At 35.8% G+C, this 24,815-nt stretch overlaps 2 protein-coding genes across 2 annotated transcripts; both read left to right on the top strand.

The window, feature by feature from the left end:
• The first annotated feature begins 1,236 nt into the window (after positions 1 to 1,236).
• Positions 1,237 to 11,221, top strand: LOC123761684 (ankyrin repeat domain-containing protein 49-like). The gene is made up of 3 exons (XM_045747783.2): positions 1,237 to 1,516; positions 10,012 to 10,172; positions 10,874 to 11,221. The coding sequence occupies exons 1-3, from the start codon at positions 1,378 to 1,380 to the stop codon at positions 11,219 to 11,221; spliced, it is 648 nt and encodes a 215-aa protein (XP_045603739.2). The 5' UTR covers positions 1,237 to 1,377.
• Positions 11,222 to 11,458: 237 nt separating this feature from the next.
• LOC123761808 (mitochondrial ribosome-associated GTPase 1) lies at positions 11,459 to 23,601 on the top strand. Its single transcript, XM_069330670.1, has 4 exons — positions 11,459 to 12,034; positions 13,693 to 13,847; positions 16,171 to 16,266; positions 18,089 to 23,601. Exons 1-4 carry the CDS (start codon positions 11,459 to 11,461, stop codon positions 18,234 to 18,236), a joined length of 975 nt encoding a protein of 324 aa, XP_069186771.1. The 3' UTR covers positions 18,237 to 23,601.
• The last annotated feature ends 1,214 nt before the right edge of the window (positions 23,602 to 24,815 follow it).

The raw sequence follows: 24,815 nt of genomic DNA, 5'->3' as shown, positions 1-24,815 counted from the left end.
TGATAAACAGTTATTGTATCAATATCATACATACGGATAATGTGTCGGCTGTAGGTTTAAAATGATTTAAAGGTCAGCGTTTAGGGCGCCATAAAAAGGAGTTCCGAACAGCTGATGTTTGTTTTGCTGGAGACTGGTCGAATCGTACATAACCATTTCGGATACCGTACATAAAAACCAGTTCGTTTAATTAAAATTTTTGTTTACACGAGCCCTTTCGTATATACAAATATGCTGGCTTGTGTTCGCTGCTGGTAATAGAAGTTGATAATAAGTTAAGAATATTAATATATAGATTAATATAATATATATATATTGGTACTTTTTGGTTTTACTTTTGAATAAAGCATAGGTTGGACAATTTTTTAATTCATTAGGGAGTGAGTTCCATAGACTGTGTCCTTTTATTTGCATGGATTGTTTAGACAGATTTAGTTAGACTCTGGGGATATCAGAGATATTTATTTCTGGTGTAGTGCTCATGGGTTCTATTACACCTATTAAGGAAACGTTTCAGATCAAGATTAGCATTTAGGAACAAGGGTTTGCACATGTAAAGAACACACGAGAATGTGTGGAGTGAGTGCATGTTTAGCATGTTATGGGAGTTAAACTGAGGGGCCATGGGTTTTATATTTTAATATAACAAAAAAAAAAGAATTATTATAATGTTTCCATTAATTCTAAGGCGCATCATATCTTAGTGGGACCAGAAATTTATTCCACTAAATAAATAAACATTATTAGCATTATGATTGACTGAAGGCGAGATCAGTTATGAACGTCATCTAGCATACATGTACAAGAGCTCCCAAAATACAGTATTTTAACATAAAAGACATGTGGAGACAGGCGTGTGGCTTCTGACTTTGTTTTTATTAATAAATATTACATATTAGGGGTTTACCCTTAATACATATTATTATCATATACAAGTATAACTATCACATAGTAAATGTAACATGAGTCTACCCAAAAACTGGCCACAGTCAAGTTTTGTGCGTTCGATTCTGTTTGTGGGCCTTTTGATGAGTAGGGTTTACACTGGGTGCGTTGTTCTTATGAAACCCGAATTATGTCCATCACATCACTGAACTTCATTTAATAAATATATGCTTGTTAAGTAGAAGATTTTAACTGGTAATAACATTATATTGTGTTTTTAATATTGCCCCATCATGTATATACGAAACTTACAAATTTTGTGTCCGAAATGATAAAAATATTTGTGTGCCAAGTGTCTTGTGTACCAAGTGACTGATGTCCTTATATGCGGCCCGGGAGTGTGAATAACGAGAGTCCTGCGGTGCGGAATATAAACCTTGTGGTAAGAATTATGTCTAGAGGTGACTGAGATATTTGATCAAGTTAGCGCTGATGAGTGACAACGAGGAAGCGGCGGCGTGTGGCGAGGAGGAGGAGGAGGAGGAGCTAGAGGAGCCGGAGAGACCCGTGGCCTGGACGTCTGGCTGGGACGAGGAGAGCAACGACGTGGAGGCCGACCCTGACCCCCACGGTGTGTGTAATTACCTAAGTGTAGTTACAGGATGAGAGCTACGCTCGTGGTGTCCCGTCTTCCCAGCACTCTTTGTCATATAACGCTTTGAAACTACTGTGACTCTCTTGGTTACCCTCACCTGAGGACAGCTCACACCCACCCCCCCCTCCGCTTCTCAGTTCTATTCCTCGAGAGACTTTTTTTTATATTTTAGTATATCTATGGCCTGTTGTCAGCATGTTTGGCCACAGTTGTTATTGTGCAGTTGTTGGCTCTCCCGGTCTCCTCCGATTGGCTAATTTAGGCTAGAATAGGCTGTATTTATAGATCAAATTCACTTTGCATGGTTGACAGTTGTCATACAGATTTTCATGCCCCACTTAACCTACTATGTAAATTATATACAGTATGTGTAGTATACAATCTGATGTCACACCAGCATTTTTACTGGTAATATTTCAGGGTAAAATTTAAGGTTTACTACATTATTAGTGGAACTTTGGACCTGAAATGTCCTCTGTGATTTGTAGCATAATGATTATCTTAGTTGGCTCACAACAATTGGTTCTGTGTTCAATACCCAGGATCAGTGATATGTATAGGTATGTTTCCCCATACTGGATATCTATTCACATATTCGAGCCTGGCCTCGGGCCGGGCTTGGGGAGTAGAAGAACTCCCAGAACCCCATCAACCAGGTAGCAGTAGGTAGCTGAGAGTTAGTCAAATATTGTGGTTTGCATCCTAGGGAATGGTTTGTCATTGGTTAGGAGTACTTCATTTAGCAAAGCTTGTGATACTGAGCCTCACAAAAGACTGGTTAGAAAGCTCATGGTATTGGGGGAGGGAGGGAATTATTAGGGGATAGGTGCCAAGCCATTACGCCTAGCACTTGGAAGGGTTCAGGATGGGACGGGGTAAAGGAATGGAGAGGAGGAATTTGGGGGAGCTATCCAAGTTAGACAAGGGCATGGTTATTTGAAAGGAAATAGAGATGGTATAAATGGAATTAAATTGTAATGGGAAACTAAAAAGAGTGCCCTGGGGTTCTGTCCTGGGATCTCAGGTGTTTACCATATATGTAAATAGTTTAGTTATGGGATTGAGCAACAAGATTTGCAAATTTATGGATGATATAAAAATAGTGGCTCCCTACCTTGTGGAGGTTCCAGGGATCAACGGCCCTGCAGCCTGGTCTCCGACCAGGCCTCCCATTACAGGAAATAAATTCAGGTGACTCAAAATTGCTTCAAGAAAATTTAGGTAGACTTTTGAAATGGACAAAAGACTGCAAATCCAATATAATGCTGAAAAATATAGGGTTTTGAGGCTAGGTAATAATTAATTCACTGTGTCAGGGGACAGGAAGTTAGTGTATTCAACATAGGCTATTATCAAGGTCCCCCGCATGGTCGAATTACTAACCCCGCCCAGGATGCAACCCCACAACACACTGACTACCTCCTGAGTACCTACTTGCTGCTAGGTGAAGAGAGGCATTAGATGAAAGGAAACATGCCCAACCATTTCTGTCCCATCTGGGATTTGAACTCGGAATTCACGATTGTGCTTAGAGAAAGAACCCGACTGTACTACCAGGACCTTAATGATAATACAGTAGTTACCAGATATAAGTTGGATATTGTTGAAATGGCAAAACAGAATGCAAAAAAAAAAAAAAATGATTAGTAGGGATTAAAAGCAAAACAAAGAAAAACCAATGCATAAATGTTTGTAATAAGACAAATAGGATACTGGAATTTATTTCTTGAAGCATTAGCAATGAAATGACTGATGTTGTTATTCTTCTTATCTTGCTTTTGTTAGGGCCCCATTTAGATTATACAGCTCAATTTGATCACCATACTATAGAATAGTCATAAATTCAGTTGAAGTTTATAATAATATAGTGAATTTAAAAAAGCTAAATTTACATTCACTAGAAAGGCAAAGAGTAATGGGTGACATGACTGAAGTACAATATAGAAATGAATAAAAGACTATATCAAAGGATATGATATATAAAAGGCTATATCAGATATGATATATATAAAAGGCTATACATATCAGAGGATATGATATATAAAAGGTTATATCAGAGGAGATATTAATAAGGTGTCAAGTATATCAACACAAAATAGTAGATATATACAGTACTGTACAGTATATTGAATGAGGTTAGATTTAGGAAAGACCTGGGTAATTACCAGTTTGGAAATAGAATGGTTGATCTCTGGAATAGATTACTGTGCAACATAAATAGATGTGGAATCGTTTGATTGTTTCAGGCATAAGTTAGATGTGTACAGTACAGTGGTACCTCGGTTTAAGAGTTTAATCCGTTCCTGGAGACAGTTTGTATTCCGAAAACTCGTATTCTGAAGCTAATTTCCCCATAAGAATTAATGGGAAATGAATTAATCCGTTCCTGACTACCCCAAAAACCTCACTTCAAACTAAATTTTATACCTAATTCATCTAAATAAACCTACAAAACTATGTTCAAATTATTACTTGCCCTTGTTGTTGAATGCTGTAGGCGTATGGAAGATGGTGAGGAGGGGGGAGGAGGAGAGGTGTTACTGTTTGGAAGGGGAATCCCCTTCCATTATAACATCAGGCAGTGAAGACCTTTCTGGTGTGCACTCCCTGGCACGTTTTGCCTGCATACCACTAGGTCCTGGTTGTGGCTCACTGCTTAATTTTCTCAACAAATCTGTCCATCGAAGCTTGTTTTTCCCTTCTTCGCAAGCTGTCTGTAGTAATGCATCACATTATCATTGAAAAGATTTAAGGCAACGGCCTACTACAGCTTTCTCTGGGTGAGTCTTTTCAATAAAAGTTTGCATCTCTTCCCACAGTTCAACAATCTGTGTACCATTTTCATGCTTCTGAATGATCTCTTGTTTCTCCTCTATTGTCATCCTCACATGGGCTTTCTTGCCTTGATCCTTACCACTGGCTTTCTTGGGACCCAAGGTGAGATATATAATAACAACTTTTATGGTCAAATGGCCAAAAATCCAACAAAACACTGAAAACCCGGGTGAAGAATTGACGTGGGATAGTCACTGGGCGTGAGGCACTGGTAAACTGAGGGGTGAGGGGCAACGATCGCCGTACCACCACGCGCTAGTTCGGCCTGTACGCGTATCAACAAACTCGTGTTCCGAGGTAACCCTCACCTTCCGAGGCACATTTTCCGAGCAAATCCTGCTCGTATTCCGAAAAACTCGTATTCAGGGACACTTGTATTCCGAGGTACCACTGGACTGGTATATGAATGAGTTTCGCTAGATATAAATAGGAGCTGCCCTGTATAGCCAATAAATCTTCAGTTTCCTTAATTTATATGCCTAACAGACATAACCATACACATGAAAGCTATAAGACCAGCCTGTAATAACCATAGGTTCTCATATCCTAGATCCTATTCTGTCCTTATACTCCTTCCAAGTACTGTACTCTTAAAGTACCTATGTTGGTTCAGTACTTTCTCGTAATAATTACCTTACCTTAATTAAAGTATATTTAGCTTGTTTCGTTTGTTAAAATTAAAAGGTAGGAAAATTACTTTATAAATTTTTGATCTGAAGCTTTGCACCAAATTATTCGTCATCTTTTATTTCAGTTGTACAGTACAACACTGATAATAAATTAACTTAAAGACTTCATTAAGTTGGCATTCACCAATTATTTCTGTACATTGTAGAATTATTTTACAGTTGTATTATTTGTTGAATTACTGTCACTTAAATGACGTATTCAGATCATTTCATAGGATTCCAGTGCAATGAAGGATTTGTATACATTTTACAGTACTGTATTATAAATATTTTTCTTTTGTTTTAAGAGTACAGGTAATTTAGAATTTTCATGAATTTTTTTAGGATTTGTCCAGTTTGGAGGATTTGGTTTTAACCAGTTTCATACTGGGTAAAAAAAAAGGTGTTTATAAAATCTTGAATGCACATCTCTATTTTTACTAGTGACAATTCACCACAAAATCTTGATCCACTCCTCTTGAAGGCATGATGAGCAATGTGATGGCATATAAAGCCAAAAGCAACACATCTTATAGAAGCCACCTTTCACTGCACTCTTGCTGAATAAAAAGTAAAAAGTAAGAAAGCTATCCACTTTTGTGACTGTATAGTCCTTGCTTTCCATTCTAAGAATAAGTTGTTGACTGAAAGAGATTGTTTTTTTTAATACCTGTTCTGTACACACCTGTTAATTATTTTTGGAAAAATTTTGGCATGTATTTTTAGGAATTAAGGATGCTATATTAAGATTGTGTGCATGTTGCTGTGTGTAGTTTACCACAATCTAACTACAGTACAGTACTTTGGTTTAAATGCTTCTGTTAGTAAACAAATAATACTTCTGGTCAATGATCAACAATATTAAGTGTCCTCTATGGAAATTTAAGTGATTATGGGGTATTCAGGTGACTGAACTCAGTAAAATTCTATACTGTAGACGTAATGCTGTACCTCATTAATAAATAATGGTTTTATTTGGGGTACGGTATTTGTAGCTGCATATTTTTGTCACAGCATGATTGTGGTTCTTTTCTTTAATCTGGGCCTAATGCTAAAACCTTGGGTTAAAAAATTTAGCTTTGATTATTATAGCAGGACTTCAATTTGCACGTGGGATGTGTTTTTAGACAAATTTATGCATAGTAAATTCAAGCAGATAAAAAATAAGCTTACTGTATACAGGAAAAATATAGTGATGTGTTCCAAAGACTTGAAACAGTTTATTTTTACCGCTTAGATCTCCACAAAATAAATACAGCGTTAAATTATCATCCACACTTCTGTGGAAATAAACATTCCATTCACCTGGGCTGTATGGGTAACGAACCGTGGACCCCACGGGTGTACGGCCGATACTCTATTGACTGGGCTATGAGCAGTCTTAAAGGAAAGTTTCCAGAAGCAGCATTCTACTGCTATATTGTACTTTACAATATAGGCGAGTAGAACTATACCCGTATTAAAAAAATACAGCATAGTTACTATTGTTGTGTTATTCATGAGTATGTAAAGTACAATGGTATTTGGTACTGTAATAGGATCAGTTATAGGTAGTTGATTGCTGGGGTCTGACTCCAGATGCAACCTGTCACTGGCAAGTGTACCATCAAAAGGTGATGGTCTTACTGAGGGAGAGGTGACCACATGTGTGGTGGATTGCTATAATGATAATAATAATAATAATAATAATGGTAATAATAATAATAATAATTATAATTATAAAATGTATGTTCAGAGAACATAAGCTGAAGGAACAATTGTAGGTACGGGGGGGTTAAAAATACAAATAAAGCCACTACTATGCAAAGCATTTCAGACAACACTTAGAATAATTTAGATGTAATATTATTTATAGATATAATGGGATAAACAGATAATACTAAAAGAGAAGTAAGCTAACATTAGTGAGAATGTTCAAGAAATACTGGTATAACAAATGATATACAATATATAGGTGATACTTAATGATCACAGGCATACTTATTACATTATGGAATCTATAGTTCTAGCAACAACACAAAAGTAGTTTTTTAACATTAACATTAATAACAAAGAAAATACAAAGGTATAATTTAGTAAAGCTAATACATCATTTTATAATGTAGAGCCAAAACAGAGTCAAAACATTTTACAAGCTCCAAATTTGGTTACTTTTCAATTGTTTCAGTCATTGTGTCAGCTGTTGTGGACATTTTACTGTACTCAGACTCCACAGCCAACTGATAAATTTCTGAGTCCTCATTTTACTTGCGCATTCCATGGACAATCCCAAGGGATGTGGCACTATCTCTTTTCTCATGACCCTGTTTTGTCATTTCTAAATCTTAACAATACATTTAGATTCTCCAAGGGATGTTTTGGCATATGGTTACATTAGCAGAAAACACCTAGGCCAGTCACACAGCGAAACAACTTGTATACATTTAAATCAGCTCTTGCACCTGTTAAAATTTACTATTTAAGACAAATCTTATAGCTGCAAATCACAGCCCCGCTCCTGTGCCAGGTAAGTCCACTACAGGCTCACCATAGCCCGTGCTACTTGGAACTTTTTGTTCCCAGTACCTGAATCTATAACAACAACAGCTGCAAATTTGCATTCTCAAACTTAGATGCATATCAAGGGCCTGCTGCAATGTAATGGTTAGTTTAACATATTCCCCTTCAAGGCAGGTGAAATATCCTGGCTACAAAATACAGACTTATTTTCTGGGAGAGTCCCCCTCAGTAGCTTCCTGAGGTAAGTGCAGGTTCAGCCAAACTTTAGGGGATGCACCAGGCTTCTGAGACTCGTTCTTGCATACCACGAGCCAAGGTCAGAATATGCCGCTCTCTCTGAGGTGAGGGGAAAGTGGGGATCAGAGATCTACCCAAAATGGAAAAACCATAACATAAAGTATAGGTTGCAACAAAATGAGCCACCGCTTGAAGAAAATTAAGTACCCTTGGGTAAGAAGACAAACAGTTGTTGTTGCCTGATCATAACCAGGTGGCAAATTAATTTGACAAATAAATGTATGTTATTAACTCTTGGACAGTGGCTATGGAGATATGGTCATACCTGCCTATGCACAAAAAATGAAAAAATTCCCCCAAAATTTTTTCATTAAGCAAAATGTAAGAATAACATGAAAATAAGTGAATGTATAGCATTTCACTGAGTGGAGGCGCTTTGTAAGGCTGCATCTGGCACTTGTCTACACCCAGTGATTGACTTTGCTGATGCTTCCTGTTTTATCTACAAATGAATCAGTGATTGTTTTATCACAGGTTATTCTTTGTTTACATCCACAAAGAGCTATTGTATCCATATTTGCCTTGTACATGTAAAACCCAGACAATAACTGTTTAAATTGTCATGTGACGACTGCATTCACCTAATAACATTCATAATGATAACAGCATTCTTAACTATGAAATGGTAGCAGGATTTTTTTCATGGGTCAAGGTAAAAATCCATTACATTCACATAGACTTATTATATCCATATTTGCATCATACATGTAAAATCCAGACGATAATGGTTTAATTCATCATATGACAATAACCACATTAGTACTCTAAGGATAGTCAACAGATGATAATCACCGTTTAAGTGTTAAAACAGGCTTGACCTTTAACACTTAAAAGACTTCTATAGCTCTCAAGCGATAGAGGCCAGTTTGTCTACTGCCTGTTAGAGATTTGATGTGCCCCGTATTGTTCAAAAGTCCTAAAGATTCTATGTAGACCCCTGGTAATTGTTTGGCGTTTTAGAAAAAATCCTGAAAGCCTTGGTTTCCTTTTTAGGAGTTAATAAACAAAAATTGGCACCATGTCGAAGAGCAACACTATTCATTTACTGATGCCGATGCTAGGAATCATTGATGCCATGCAAAGTTTCAAAGACTTTTTTGGACTTGGAAGATATTAGTGATGAGCAACTTATTGCAAATACTTAACTTGAAAATAATTTTCAGAAGGTGATGTTTTCAAAATTTCTTTAGCTCACTATGGCATACGTGGTAATTCTTAAATGATAAGAATTTTTTCCTCATAATCATAATAAAATACTTTACAATACTGTATTACAATTTTACAATAGGAAAAAAAGATTGTTTATTTTTTTAATGCACCAGGCGAAAAAATTAACGAGAGCAGTAAAAATAATAATAATACTTCTGTAATATGAACTATGAAAATAACATATTTAAAGATTTGACATGACCATTTCTAAATCAGTATTTTCGACTACACGCAGTCCATGTCTAAAGTCTGTCAAATATGATTTTCAGAACATTGTCAAATATCATCTCAAATCCTTATACTGACCCCTTCCAAGTGCTATATAATCATGATGCCTTGGTGCTTTCTCTTGATAGTTCCCTTCCCTTTATGGATTATACAAGGTGAAATTAAAGCTTTGTAAAAAATATAAAGATGAATAGCAATTTTTTTTTTATTTTTTATAAATTTACGTTGTAATCTGAAATGTAGAAGAGAGAATTCTTATAATTTGTACTTGTGAAAATAATGTCTGGTTTCTAATTTGTACTGTAAAATAAAATAACAGTTGATTGGAGAAAGAGAGATGGCAAGAAGTGTAGAATATATGTATACAGTACAATGAAAAATAGTGGTGCTAGAAATGCAATTAGAACGTAATTTTAATATCAGAGTCTATGACTTCAATCTTCTACCACAAACATGAAAGTATTTCCAGAACGAAGCTAGAAATCTTCAAGAAGAGTTTGATAAGTTCATGCTAGGTCCGCTGGGTTGTGATGGTTATGTAAGGAAGCAGGTTATTAACATCAAAGCCTGGAAGTTTGACTGCAGTCTGGGTTTCGAGAATAAGAACGCTCCCAAAATTAGTCGCAGGTAATTATTTCTTACTACTGTAATGTAGGACCTGATTTATAGGATCATCACTTGATGTTTACTGTAGGTTAATATACATTCAGTTTTATAATGGGTAGTATTTTGTAGCAACACCCGAGCGTGAAATCCTGTGGGCCTGTGAGAACGGCAAGCAGAGTGTTGTTGAGAAGATCTTGCAGCAGCATCCTGAAGCTGTAGGTGCAACTGACAGCGATGGGTACACTCCGTTGCATCGGGCTGCATACAGTGATTTCCCAGAGATTGTTAAGGTAAAATGGTGAGATGCATGGAAGGAATGATTACATTATATTTGCTGCAGTATGTAGACCTTGGTAGAAAGTATTGATAACAAACCATGTAAACTGGAGCTTTTGTAGGGTACTGTCTCCTGTTAAATGAACATAGGTTTTCATATTGATTTTAAGCTTAATTTTATTGGTGTAATATTTTTATTGTGTGATTTACTATTTTATTACACAAAACACTTTTTTATTATACCTGTACTGTATTTTTATTATGCCTCTGAATGTTTCCTGGAATTTTTGTTTAAATTAGATTTATATATGGTATTCTTAATGTAAAACCACCCTGTATGTATTTGTATTATTGTTTGTTTGTGTTTATTGTGGAGAGCATTGCACTATACAGTACACGCTGTTATAAATTTACAGTAAGATCAAATAATTTAAAAAGAGGTCCCAGCAACTGAAAGGGATGTTTAAATAATAAAGAAAGGAATGTAGGATCATAAAAATAAAGATGGAAATACATGTCTAAAATGTAAAAATAAAAGTAGGCTTGATATATGGTGAATAATTCTCCAGGAAAGCTAGCCTCGGGCCAGGCTGTGAGAATCCAAAACCAGCTACTAGTAAACTGTAGACAATGTTGTTGCTCTGTATTGTTAAGTGAAACAAGGACATAGAGGATGCATATTTTTGGGTATCTAATCAAGGCAAAATATTTACAGCTTCTTCTGAGTGCCGGTGCTTCAGTGTCTGCAAAAACAGTGGATGGCTGGACAGCTCTTCACTCAGCCTGCCGTTGGAATCACCACGATTGTGCCGTGATTTTAATTGACGGTGGGAGTGATGTTAATGCTGTTACCAACAGTGGCCAGACACCTCTTCATGTTGCTGCTGTTAACCCTCAGGCACACGAGACTTTGCAGCTGTTATTGATGAATCGCATTATTAAGCCACTCATGACTAATAGCAATGGCGAGACTGCAAAAGATCTGGCAATGAGGAGTGGACCGTATGGACATTTATTCGAGGTTGCTGATCCTGTCTTGAATGTTTGTGAAGATCAAGAATGAAAAAGAAAATTTCAAGCATTAATTACTGATCTGTGACATTATCTGGAGAAATATTTATAAAATGTTCAGCTGTTAAGTGCTTATTAATTTAATTATATTTTTCTACAATGATTTTTGCCTGTGATGACAGTAAGTTAAGGTCTGGTGTGTATTGAAAATAATTGATCATAATAGCAACACTGGTCCAAAAATATTTTGAGATACATTGCCTTGAAAGTTCCATTTTAATATTAAAAAATGGCTGCCCATGTTGTCAGACATGGATTACGGATGCGTAAGACATTTAGTGTAGAGAAACTTGATATTGCACATTGGTTCCCAGGTCACATGGCAAGAGGCATGAACAAGATGCAGCAGAAATTGAAAAGTGTGGATTGCATTATAGAGGTACATGATGCAAGAATTCCAATAACAGGAAGAAATTCTTTGTTTGAACAAAGATTAGGTTTATCAACTCTCAAACCCCATATTTTTGTTTTAAATAAAATGGATCTTGCTGATCTGAGAGACAGAAACAGCATCATAAGCTATTATGAAAGTCAAGGAGTGAAAGATATTATATTTACTAACTGCAAGAATCCAGACAGCAGTGGCATAAAAAGCATAATTCCAAGAGTTTCCAAATTGGTGCAGAAATCAGAGCGTTACAACCGCTCTGAAGAGTCGGAATATCAGATGATGGTCATTGGCATACCTAATGTTGGAAAGTCGTCACTTATCAATGCTTTGAGAGCTAAACACACACGGAGAAGTAAAGCTACTCAGGTTGGAGGAGTTCCTGGCATAACGCAGAGTGTACTGGAGAGAATAAAGGTAAGTCCCAGGCATTACAAGTATTATAATTGTATACAGTGTATGTATCTGATGGGAATAAGGATCATTAAAGTTCATATTCTCAAATACTTGCAGAGCTGAGTGTGTTCTAGTATTGTATCCTTCCCCTTATTCATTCATTAGAATTTGACAGTTTAATCTGTAAGGTGTGACTATCATCAAAATTGTTACCCTGACTGCACAATCATATACTGTACAGTATATACCTTTATTTTGGCCTAGGCAGTGGTTAATGTTTGCTCTGACTTTATTGTTTGATCCTGGCTTCCATCACAATATAAAACCAAGTTATTTTTTATTTATTCATATGAAATATTGTACTGTACCCTGTATGTTCAAATGTAAGGCATACAAAAGTAAAAAGAATGTACAGTAGTACCAAAATAAATACAGTACATGTATATACAACGTGTTGCCTTCTGTTAATAATTACTTACTTGTATATTGAAGATATTTATGTTGACCAGTTAAGTATAGTCATCATGTGTTGATGGGAACCAGGAGCTGAAGTCCATATGACACAAAATTATTTTATTATGTCGGCAACATTTATATTCAAACATATAGATCTTTAGTTGACGATGATCACGTCGCACTAGATTATCAACACATGATAATCACACTTCGAAGGTTAAAAGTTTCAGAAGCTATGTAAGAAAAAATTGAGAATTGCTTCATGAAACATATGCAAGTAGCCCAGTGGTTAGTGCAGTTGGCTCACAACTGATTGGTCTTGGGTTTGATTCTTGTGAAGGTGAGACATTTGGGTATGTTTCCTTAAACTGCTGCCTCTGTTCACCTGTCAATAAATAGGAACTGTATCTTGAAATTAGCAGTGTGTTGAGAGTTGCATTCTTGGAAATGGCCAGTTGTTGGACAGGACCTTGATAAGTCTTACCGGCTTCCTGTCCCAACACTTTGTCCCAACAACAAAGTAAAAAACAAATAAGCAACATAAACTCGCCCTTCAGGGCAAAATAAAAAAAAATAAATAAAAATTAGGGATAATACAAGAAATATTTTTGAAACTGCTAAGCTCAAAACATCTTAACAAAAGTAAAACTTTTGTTTTAAATGGTACTGCAGCTTATGTAGTAAAAACAAATAAAATCGATGAACTTACAGTTTGAGAAAGTATACAGTAACATCCCTCAAGATAAGGCCGAGTAAAAAAAGTCTGCTAGGTAAATGTAAGGAAGTTAGCAAACAGGGTTGCAGACTTGACAGAGGAAGAAAAGAGAAAATCAGTAAGACATAATACATGTACAAAAAATAGCTGAAATACAGTACTGTGCAGTAGTAAGTTACGTATTTTGCCCACTAAAGTGAGCATAAATTCTTAGATTAGTAATAAACGCTTGGGAAAGATAAGTATGGTAAGTAGCTAGAGTGTTAATAGGAAAAAGTGCATGGTGGCAGAACACGTCACCCAACCATGTCCACAAGTGCCTCACTCACCCTCTCACCAAAATGGCTCCTCCCAACATACTCCTTTTGCTGTTATATATAAAACGTGTGTATATAGTATAATAAGTATCTACATTTGTATTATATATATAGTATCAAATTATAGAGCTATAGATTTTACTATAAATACATATAGTTTGTCATTAAGGTAATAATTTGTCTTTTGGCAGGTGTGCAATAACCCTAAAGTATACCTACTAGACACACCTGGCGTGATGGCACCAAAGATTAATAGTTTAGAGACAGGCTTGAAGCTAGCACTGGCTGCTACCATCAAAGACCATCTGGTTGGGGAAGACATCATGGCAGACTACCTTCTTTACTGGTAAGTTAATAAACACCGAATGTGTGGGTTTAACCACCGTGCTGTGTGGTCTTAAAATATGACATCCCTGCTGTGTGCCGAAAATAAATCCTTCGCAGAAAATGATTTTCTCTTCTTATACTGTATTGTTAAAATACAGTCTCTAATCATCGGAAACTAAAAAAATTGTATGTAATATACTTTAGCCGTGATGGAGCTGAGAAGTTGAGCAAATTATGGGCGCTGTGCGATAGAGCACTTGGGGTTACTCGACCCTTCCACCCCGTGGGGCGGCAATTGCCGCAAATATAATTTTTTACAATTATTTTGATGTTTCTCATTCGTTTCTTCTCTTTTCTTTCTGTAATATTATTAAAAAGTGTGTAATTTTTGGAATTTATACGCAGTAGTTAAATTTGTGGAACATCACTATACTAAAAATTATGGGGCTCATATATGTGACATGTACTGTATATTATATTCTACGCTCAATCAAACAGTGTTTTTGCTGTTATTACACTATATACAAACGTTGTATATACCTATCTACATATGTGTTCATAACGAACCCCTAAGTTGGTATAGTGAGTCCAAACAACAAGACTGGCCGCGACACAGCAGCTAGCAGATGCCACCTTCCTCCCTCTTTCAACACCTCACTTGCCAACATTCCTCCTCCCACCATACTGTTATTGTTTTTATTACACTATTTACACACAGTTTTATATATAAGTATCTACATGTTTTGTTCATCATAACTGTACAACTAAGCTGGTATGGTGTCCAAAGAACAGTGGCAACAAAAAACCGTATGACAAGTAACACAGCAACTAGCAGACGACAGCCTCACTCACTCCCTCACCAAAATGGCTCCTCCCATCATACTCCTTTTGCTGTTATATATAATGTGTATATAGTGTAATAAGTATCTACATTTGTGTTCACCATAGCAAGCCACTAAGGTGGTATGGTGAGTCCAAACAACAAGAGTGGCTGCCACACACCAACTAGCTAACGCTACCTCCCTCCCTCCTCACCAAGAATCCTCCGCCTACCATACTACACACATCGCTAATTATCACCACAATCCTGCTATTATCAGAATCCTGGTCACTATATCCTGTAAATGAATAGTTTTCCCATAAGTTTATTTTATTAAGGAACATGAGAAGTCATTTAAAGATTCTTAGATGGACCAAACAATGGCAGTGTGCTGTGGCTAGTGCTGTGAACATTTTGAACAACATTGCATTCACTGATATCTGAACATTGTACACAGTCTATATCTCATTCAGGCTCTTCTGTAATACTATCATGGCAAAATAATTACATGTATATTTTGAAAATTTTAGCCAATGCTGTGGTCACAAGCTGAACAGCAGTGCTCACACCCGGGAATGTTGCCCACAATTTTTTTTTTAAATGACATTTGTTTACTAGAGCCGAGGAAACTGATCTGAACCAATTATAGCCACGTGAGTTTTGAGTCCTATGCTATACTTATGATCACCATGAGGCACTCTGCTCAGCCTCGATCTAGCACCTCAAGACACTGTGCAGTGCAGTGGTTAAAATACCTGTACTTACATTCAACGTTAGGGCTATGATTTCTTGGACTCCATATTAATGTTTATATAATTTATCCATTTTCAGTTCTTTATTATTTTTGTTTACTAACATATATTTTCTTGCTTCCTCCCATCTATGGCACCCTGTTTTACCCCTTCAAAGACAGCAGAAATGTTAAAAGTAGGTGACTGCATTTATGGCGTCCCATCTGTATTTGTTATCTCAGAAGCAAAAAGACCAGAAAACCACCATTGAATATAATGAAATGCCTTTTTCTGGATGACCCCCAGTGGCTTCCCTTCCAGGTTCTCCAGAACTCGCTTGGAAGGCTGGGAGAAACCTGTAGCTCCAGGCTCCTCCCCAACTTACTGGCAAGGAGGGGTTGGGGCTAATGATCACTCACTAGATTCAAGAGATTTGAGCATTTGTTTACATTGTTTGGCGAGTTCATTTGGCAGTTTTGAGGCTTCCATTCTTTAGAATGTAGTAGTGGCCTGTATTAATTTACCAACTTTCTGGATGCTTTCCTGATGGAGTGACAGTGTCACCTGCTTTCTGCACTTCTGTGATGGGGCCAGATTCTGGCTCTAGTCCCCATTAGGCCAAACAGAACTCTGCTGCTGATGTGACCTTATAGTTGCAAACCTCCTCAGTGAGATAGCTTCAGGGAGCCACTGAGGCTCATACAGAAAGAGGCATTTTATTACATTCCATGCTGTTTTTTTTATTATGAATATTGTAGTTTAATTTCTAATTTTGCTGAATATCTTCACAGGCTAAATTCTTGTGGGAACTTCTCCTATGTTCAGTACCTTGGGTTGGATGAACCAGTGGACAACATTCAGCAGCTTCTATTAACAGCAGCAGCTAAGTATGAAGTTTTATTATATTTTATATACAATATTTGTGTGTGTGTGTATGTATGAATACGTTTATTATATTTTATATACAATATTTGTGTGTGTGTGTGTGTATGTATGAATACGTATGTATGCTCTCTGAATTTCTGAATTATTTTTGTGGTTTTCAATGGATTACTAATCATCTGCCTAATATTTGCCATGGCTGAGGCATGAATAATGTGATGGATTAATGCCAAAATGTCATTTGGGATAAATATTTAAATGGTGCATAAGGCTACTTTCAGCAGGGAACAAGCAGTGTGTGATAGAGCGGTGTTAAACTGGGTGAAGTGGGTATTCTAGAGCCCTTGGATTAACTTTGAAAAATATGAAACACTTTAAATTTAATAAGAGCTGTTGTCAAAGGCTTCAAGAATTGACCAAAATAGGAAGAATGTAATTTATTGAACAAAATATATGCTCAGTAAGGAAGCTGAAACAGAATATTTAATGCAAAGTCATATACTGACTGTACCATTCTTCCTACATAACCTAACCAAGTTCTTGAACTGAACTTCAGATTATTTTCTAGGGAAGTCCCTCTGTGGCTTCCTGAAGCTATCTCACTGAGATTGCTCCATCTAAAGGGTTACATTATTCTCAGGAGCTCTTGTTTGGCCTACTGGGGACCAGAGCCAGAACCTGGTCCCCCCCCCCCCTCACCAGAAGTACAGTGTGAGTGACAATTCATCACCCTGCCAGGAAAGCATCTAGAAAGTCAATGAAGCTTTACAGACACCTGGAGGTTTTACAGAAAATGAAGCCATAAGTGACCGACAACTCTGCAAATAATTAAATGAAACAATAGATTGAATCAAAACTACAGTAGTTTGAATTTGTTAGGACTGCTAGCCACAAACAGGTGGACTGATCCCAGCTGGCATTCCTGATCAGTTAGTTCTATCACTGATGTGGTGGTCCATCAGTTGTGAGAAAGTCCTTTTGCTTTAGGCTAAGTGCCAACCGTACTTGGACTTTATTCATCCTGTGGGTGGCTATTTGCTTGTGTATTGTCCAAGGATTTTAGCATTACTGTAGCTTCATGTGCATATTTTCTTTCTGGCTTATTTTGGGGGTGTGGCTTCTTTTGTGCTTTGGGATACATGTACTCGGGGTTTTCTTCCCTGGATGCCCACTAGCACTTCCCTTGCACTGACAGTTTTCTGGTGTGTTCAGGAGTTTGCTTCCGAGAAGCCAGGTCACGTGGGTAGGAAGCCTCGCCTTGGAATGTTCGTGAATACTTGATGTATCTGCTTGGGATCTTGGGTGGGGGCATTCTGGTAGTTGTGTGGCCATTTGCACTAGAGTGTTTGAACTAGTTTCAAGTGAACCAATTAGTTATGAATGAATTGTTTGCATAGTCATTTGGCTGTTTCAGTGGTTTGTTTTCTGTGAACTTTTCAGTTCTGTGTATTGCTTCATTTATATTCTGGATGCTGTCTCTGAATGGGTGATTGGTACAATCCCCAACCCTGGTTCTGTGAGGAGGCTAGGTTCTGGCTCTGGTCTCCAGTAGGCCAGACAGGAATCCTGTGGTTGATGTGACTTAGCACCTCAGATTTAAATTCCAGCTACTTACCATTCAGAAAGGTCGTAGCAAAAACCCGCTTACATCCAGATTTTCAGGAAATGCTGGTCCCGAGCTGACATACCATACTGTATTAGGAATCGGACTTATTTTCCATATAGAAAGTTTTGCCTTAGAATAAAGTTGCTACCCCCTGCCTTTTTTCTTGTTATAACACTCAAGAAATATGTACTGTAATGCAATGTTTAACACTTTTTTTCCAGAAACAACTGGGTGAGGAAGACTCGTGACCACACTGGTGTTCGTACAGTTCCAGATATTATCCTTTCTGCTTCAAAATTTATCAGAGGCTTTAGATTGGGAGAGTTTGGAAAAGTAATGCTTGATGACTTGTCAGACTTAAAAATATAAGGAATAAATAGATAACTTGCTACAAAGCTTCTTTGCAATTATATTTTAGGTAATGAAATATAAAACGTATACACTTTAATATGAAAATTTACAGTTCCTTCTTGAGAAAACATAATGCTAAGCTGTAATGGATAGGTGTGGTCTCTTTCAGATAAAAGCTTAGAGTAAAGCTGATCAAGACATTACAATTTTCTTGTATGGGGTTGAGCATGCTACACACTTGGATTGTCACTAAAATTTCCATTTAGCAGTTTCACAAAGGATGGAGAGTACGAATATTTTGTCACAAAGACAATTGAATAACTTGATGAACATCAACTCGTGCACATTGTATAAAATACTTGCTATAAATCAAAATTAAATAATTCCATTACTATACTGTATACATTTTTATGAATGCATACATTTGTACCAATTAATCATTGGGTTTTCATTTCTTTTTATTTATTGGTATAGTTTTATAGACTTGGCAATACAGTAATTTCGTTTTGCTGTCATTGTAGTGAAAGTCTTTTAAAATTCTTTTAAATTTTGGTTCAATACTGCCTGACCCTCCTTTACAATTTCTTGTACCTTGTACCTCATTATGATAGTTATTAAGGAATCCTAGATCCTTGTGTGTGAATATTCTGAACGAGCTTAAGCACTTTCCCATATCAGTACAGTACTTGGACTTTACCACTTCAACCCATAGACTAATAAAATTCCCTGCCCTTGTAAAATCTCAGGTTACTTTACATTATCCACCTCAGAGTAGAGGAATTTTAACCTATCTGTACTCTGACACATCTCTGTTTACTATCATAACAAATGTGTACATTTCTTACAGAACACAGTTACAAATTTCAGTCTGTTTTTAAGTTTTCAGCTATGATTAATTTATTAAATTTTGATTCATAAAATCAGTTGAATAAATTTAAAATACCTTAATTTAAAATTACTGTGCTTAATTATGAATAACAGATGAGCTTAATTCATCACAGCAGCATTAATTAATTATTTGTTTTAATTATTAATTATTTATTAATTATTTAATGCAGCATGCATAATTCTTGAGTTGGCTAACTGTGGAGTCTAACTTATAGTGCCATCAATGGTATGGATAATATATCAGATAAGCAGCTAAAAACGGTTCCCTCTCTGTAATGTGCGTGGATATTTTGTGTGCCATACAGTGACCCCATTTTCCATGAATCCCACCAGTGGTGCCACTAACCTGTGTTCACCCTTGCTATGTTGCATTGGGTGACCCAGTATTTTTGTGCATAGTACATGTATTTAAGCCTCTCTTACTCGTGAATTAAATTGGAAATGTTTCACATTCTCTAAATTGTCAGCTACCAATAGTTTTAAATGTGTTGCCAAAGCCTCTGAAAATCAGCTAACGTAAGAGAATGTGTTTAGTGTCTATTAAAGAAAAGTAAATTACAAATCTGCAAGCTCATAATTGTAAATATGGCAGCCTGCTGCTCTGGTCATTAAATAATTAGCTTCAACATATTTGTGGAATATTTCCTCTGCTTCAACCCATCTAAGCTGTTTTATTATAAGCAAATGAGTACAGATATTAAAATTTAAATAATATATAATATTGGATACAGTTTTGTAGCTAGCCTTTTGAAGTTGTGGATAGCTGTGTTGTAGTGTGGTAATGCATGGTTGGCTGTGATTCTACCCGGTACACAGTCTACTCTCACTCAATTGGACTATTGGCAACTAACCCATTTTAGTTCCATCTGGCATTGCATACAGCATATACAGTATTTATTAATATGTTAACACAATAACAAATAGGCAATATTATGTAAAGCAATACATATTTATAAAAGAATCGTTATGTACAGTATACTTATCTGTTGTTGTTTCTAGGGATTAATGTCCCTACAGCCTGGTCTCAGACCAGATCTCCTTGTTGGTGGTCTGGTCAACCGGGCTGGTGGAAGCAGCTGCTCACAGCCCAACACACATAAATCACAGCTTGGTTGATCAGGGTATTCTTTGGAAGCATTTATCAAGTTCTCTTGAACACCAAGAGAGGTCGGCTAATTATGCCCCTTATAGTACTGTACGGTATAAGCAATTTCAGTGTATTCAGATTTATTTTGTTGATGCTAATCTCTGAATTCCAATAACAAATAATGGTAGCTGGATATATTACACAAATGTCTGGTGCACCCAGTGTACCCATCTTTTGCAATGTAAATGTTTGTTCCAACTAATATTTTGAAGAATCAGTTTCTATTTGAGCAGGAGTACAGAGATGTATAAACGATGTGCAGAGTGCATTACGCAACACTGCAAAACAAAGGAGGCTAGAAGTGCACCATCCTTGTTTACATTCCAGCTAAGTGTAAAATGCAAAGCAGTTTGGAACACACACACACACACACACACACAAAAACAAACATCCACCCACCCCCCTCCCTCCCTCTCATGCTATTTCCCCAAACCATACTTTTACCAGTAACCATGTACAATAAAGTATTTGTTAGTTACATTCACCATCTATTCCATCTATAATAAACTGTTATTATAGAGAAGAAATAGTATTTGAATAATGAGTTTTCTATTTTCTGTATTGTAATCATATAATATAGGTAATTAACCATTTTGCTCATCTAGTTGGGTGCTCAAAAATGTTTGTTTAGTCAGATTTGTTACCCCCTCAACACATTTAATAGATTAGTCATTGTTTAATATCAGTTTTCCCATGAAAATGGCACATTAATGATCATGTACTTTACTGTACTCTGAAATTCACATCTTTTAAATACAACATTATAAATGTTAAATATCAGTGGCACTGGCATTTTACATTCTTCGTTGGGATTAATAGTTGGCTGGGATATAATAAATGCTTAAATTAAGCTCAGCTTTTGCCTTCAGCAATTTCAAAACAGATTAACAATTATTAGTATTTGTTTTGTATAACAAGTAAACACTGGAATGTAGATTAGTTTATATATATCTCAAAAGATCAATTCAGATGGAGTCACATTCAGCATGGAAAATTTGTATTTATGTGGTCAACATTTGTATAATTCAGCAAGGTTAGAAATTTCTTTCTACTGTACCAGTTCGTAATATCTAGAATTAAAGCAATACAGTGGAATCCCCAAAACTGCATATCAGAATGGGATAACCTCCTATGTGTGTTTAAAATTTCAAATGATTCAAAAGGCACACTTCTTTTTTTTATGCTGGACATTAGTATTATATATTTTCAGTGAAACAAATTGCTGTAAGCAGTAACTTTAGGTCAAAACTGGATGCTTGATGAACATTTTTGTAAATATTTAGTTTGAGCTTTAAATATTTTTGTCAAGTGGAGTTATCAGCATTATCCATTGAATCTATTATCCTCAAATGTAGTACAAATACCAAACTATGAAGTTGAACCATATCTTTAATCATAGACTCTAGTACCCAATCAGACAAAATCTTAACTTATCAAATCATCTTTTAATCCATCTTGAATCTAAAAATGTTAAACTTCATCCTATGTATCATTGTTATATTTTATTCATTACCCATTTCCAGATTTTTTTTAGTAGGTCTATAAATAGCTGCAGTGCAGATAGTTTGAGCAATTTAACAACTTGCATATTCAAAAGCAAACATGTAAAAGTTACTTCATTTTTAATTTAGTTTTTGGTATAAACTCCAGATGCCATATTCACATGTTAGGTGAATACTCCATCACATGAGTAATGTTAGTCCTCTCTATGGCTATTAAAGTTTCTACAAGTTATTATTTCTGCAAATTAATTGCTGGCCACTATATTTGGATATGGGTAATTTTATTATTATTTGACATTACAAGGTTGGGAGATGGATAGACAGATGTTTGGGAAACACTGTTTATGGGCTTGAAATAGCCATGAAGAATCATCGCTTTATTTGTATGTACAAAGTTTGATTTAAGCTTTTAGATGCTAAATATTATATTTCATACACACACACCCAGTTTTGTTAATTATTTTTAACCTACTCGAATTGAGGAACTTATGCAAAGAGCATTTTATAGTTTGTGTCTCGTCTTAAGGTGTGTGTAAAATGAGGCACTTACATCGCACTGCAAACACATCCACAAGTACATGGTCCACATATGCCATGACAGCTGAATCCCAACAAGTTGTATAAAACACTGGAGTTTAAAATATATTGCATGTACTATGTATTTAAAGATATTTAAAGTGCAAAAACTGTACACTTCTAATTTTCAGGGCTGTGAAATTTGGGGCTTTTACTGTTAAAATCTTGGATTGCATTCCTCGATGTCTTGCAGTCTTAACTATTTTACCTCAGTGATCAAGTAGGTGCCCCTGTGATTTAGCATATTAGGTTGGTATTGCCCATGGAAGCATAGCCAATTATGTTCCTGTTGTGAAGAGATTGTAGTCAAATTTGATAGATCAAACATTTTGCACGTTTGTACTGATGTTACACCTTTATTGATATAATACTCTAGCTTTTAAGATTCTTGACTGGATTTGTGTGTGTACAGCTTTGGTAGAACTTTGAAATTTGTTTTGTAGGCTGTTGTAAGTGGCAGTGTGACAACTTTGGTGCTGTTTGTGATAGATTTCAATAAAAAAAATGGCATGTTCCAGTGCTCATTTATTACTGTTCTAGTAGTATAAATATGCAATATTATTACCATAAAGCATAGTATAATACTTTTGCAAGTGTAATAATTAAAAGCAGTTGTACCTGTGATGTTAATCTTGCCAGCAAGGCAAACTATTTTAAACTCCCCCATATGTATATTAATTCTGTGTATATTTGTTTGATATTTATATGAAATAACTATCTCATTCATTGTTTTGGTTTAATCTATTTCAGTATAGGTTTCAAAACTAATGTCTGCACTCCATAACCTTGATCACTTACAATGATGCAAATGTGTCCACAAGTATAGCTGTCTAAATTTTGTTTCACTTGCTAGATGCCTTTTGAGTCATGATGATAGTAATACAAGCCCATGTAATTTACTTACCTTCATAAAGTAGAGATATTTGTGCTTCTTGTGATTGAATCAGTGTTTGTGTATTCTTGAACTAAGGTTTGCATTTGTATCTTTGAAGAAGGCAGTGAAGGCTTTTCTACAACTATTGGGTGTTCAATATTCAAAATGTCTCTCATGAAAAAAAATTTTCCCTTGTTCTGAAATGATCTAAAATTTCTGTATTAATTCTGAACATTGAAAATAAAATTTTGAATACTGTACAGATATTTACTAGCTTCCAGGGAAAATTATTTGCATCAGTGCCAGGCATATGAAATTGGTCTTAAAAATGAAAGTTTATACGTATATGTAATTTCTCGACCTCATTCCAATAAATGTTTTCAAGTGATAATAAAATGTTATTCTCCTAGAATAACATGTTATCCAACATGTTACATGTTGTTACCTAAAATGTTATCTTACAAATACTTAAGCAACAGAGGATATTAAATCCCCACCCAAATTAATTTCCATGCAAAAGATTATCAAAAGAAAATCCTAATCTAGTATACAGTAGTTAAACACTATACAAGTTACTGGTAAAAGTGAGGTACTTGTAAAATAAATTATTCAAAATGTTGACATGGAAACAAAAACTAGCTAGCTTATTTACATTAAATGTGAATAACTAAGCAGTGTTACTAAACACAAACAATTTATGGCCATCCTGGATATATAAGATGTGTGATTGACTGGTACACGAAAATTTGGGCAATAAGAGGCAAGTTTCCTATTCACTAGATAGCCAAGAGCCAACCTATTGCTCAATGTGCAAGTTGGCTAATAAAATTTTCCAGTTCCGATTCCAATATGAATATGGCCATTGGAAAATATTGTATATACAGGTAACCCATTTCTCTGTTTTATACAGTACTGTATATGGATAATTATATTGGATAGTAATTTGTGACAGGAATATGCTATATGATAAATGGGCTTATCTTAAATACAGCTTTTGCAGTTAAATGAACAGTGTGACAATTCATAAAGAACATGTACACTTGGTCTTATGCAGAAGTGCATCGCTGCTGGAGAGTAGTAGTGCTTGTTTTACCATGATGTGTGTTGTACTGTGAGTAAATGTACAGTATACAGTAATGAATGGGCAAGTGAACATTTTTAGATTTTATTAATAATACTGTATCTATAACCCATCTGTATTATATTACTTGCCTTACTTTTCTTCTGGCTAATGTTTCCTCACCCTACAATAGTGGAAAATTATGTGTAAGGAACAAAACTGCATCCATAACTACTGGTTTCCTCTAAATATTCAAAACCGATTCACAAATATGTACACAAACAAGGAAAATCTACCCTACTACAGTACTATCTCAGTTTGATCGAGGTACTGGTATGTATTACCATAACTTAAGATAATATCTCTAAACCCTCAACATAATTGAGTAGCCAATGTTTGGGCTATCATCCAAACTGTCACATTGCCTGTGTGGAGAAAAAAAATAGAATACAATTACATGCAAAAAGAAAGTCTTTTCTGTTTTCATAAGCTGTACTAAGCTGGGTGGTGGGATTTGTGTCAATCAATGCCACATGAGAGTGCTGACAGT

Source organism: Procambarus clarkii, chromosome 24 (genome assembly GCF_040958095.1).
Source record: "Procambarus clarkii isolate CNS0578487 chromosome 24, FALCON_Pclarkii_2.0, whole genome shotgun sequence".
Taxonomy (NCBI): Eukaryota; Metazoa; Arthropoda; class Malacostraca; order Decapoda; family Cambaridae; genus Procambarus; species Procambarus clarkii.
The sequence above is the reverse complement of the archived record's forward strand: the minus strand, read 5'-3'. Positions and strand labels throughout refer to the sequence as shown.

Coding starts and splice junctions, on each gene's coding strand:
- LOC123761808 (XM_069330670.1), top strand. CDS start 11,459: ATGGCTGCCCATGTTGTCAGACATGGATTACGGATGCGTAAGACATTT. Junction 13,848..16,170: donor GCAGACTACCTTCTTTACTG/GTAAGTTAATAA, acceptor ATATCTTCACAG/GCTAAATTCTTGTGGGAACT. Junction 16,267..18,088: donor CTATTAACAGCAGCAGCTAA/GTATGAAGTTTT, acceptor CTTTTTTTCCAG/AAACAACTGGGTGAGGAAGA.
- LOC123761684 (XM_045747783.2), top strand. CDS start 1,378: ATGAGTGACAACGAGGAAGCGGCGGCGTGTGGCGAGGAGGAGGAGGAG. Junction 1,517..10,011: donor GGCCGACCCTGACCCCCACG/GTGTGTGTAATT, acceptor AGTATTTTGTAG/CAACACCCGAGCGTGAAATC. Junction 10,173..10,873: donor ATTTCCCAGAGATTGTTAAG/GTAAAATGGTGA, acceptor AAATATTTACAG/CTTCTTCTGAGTGCCGGTGC.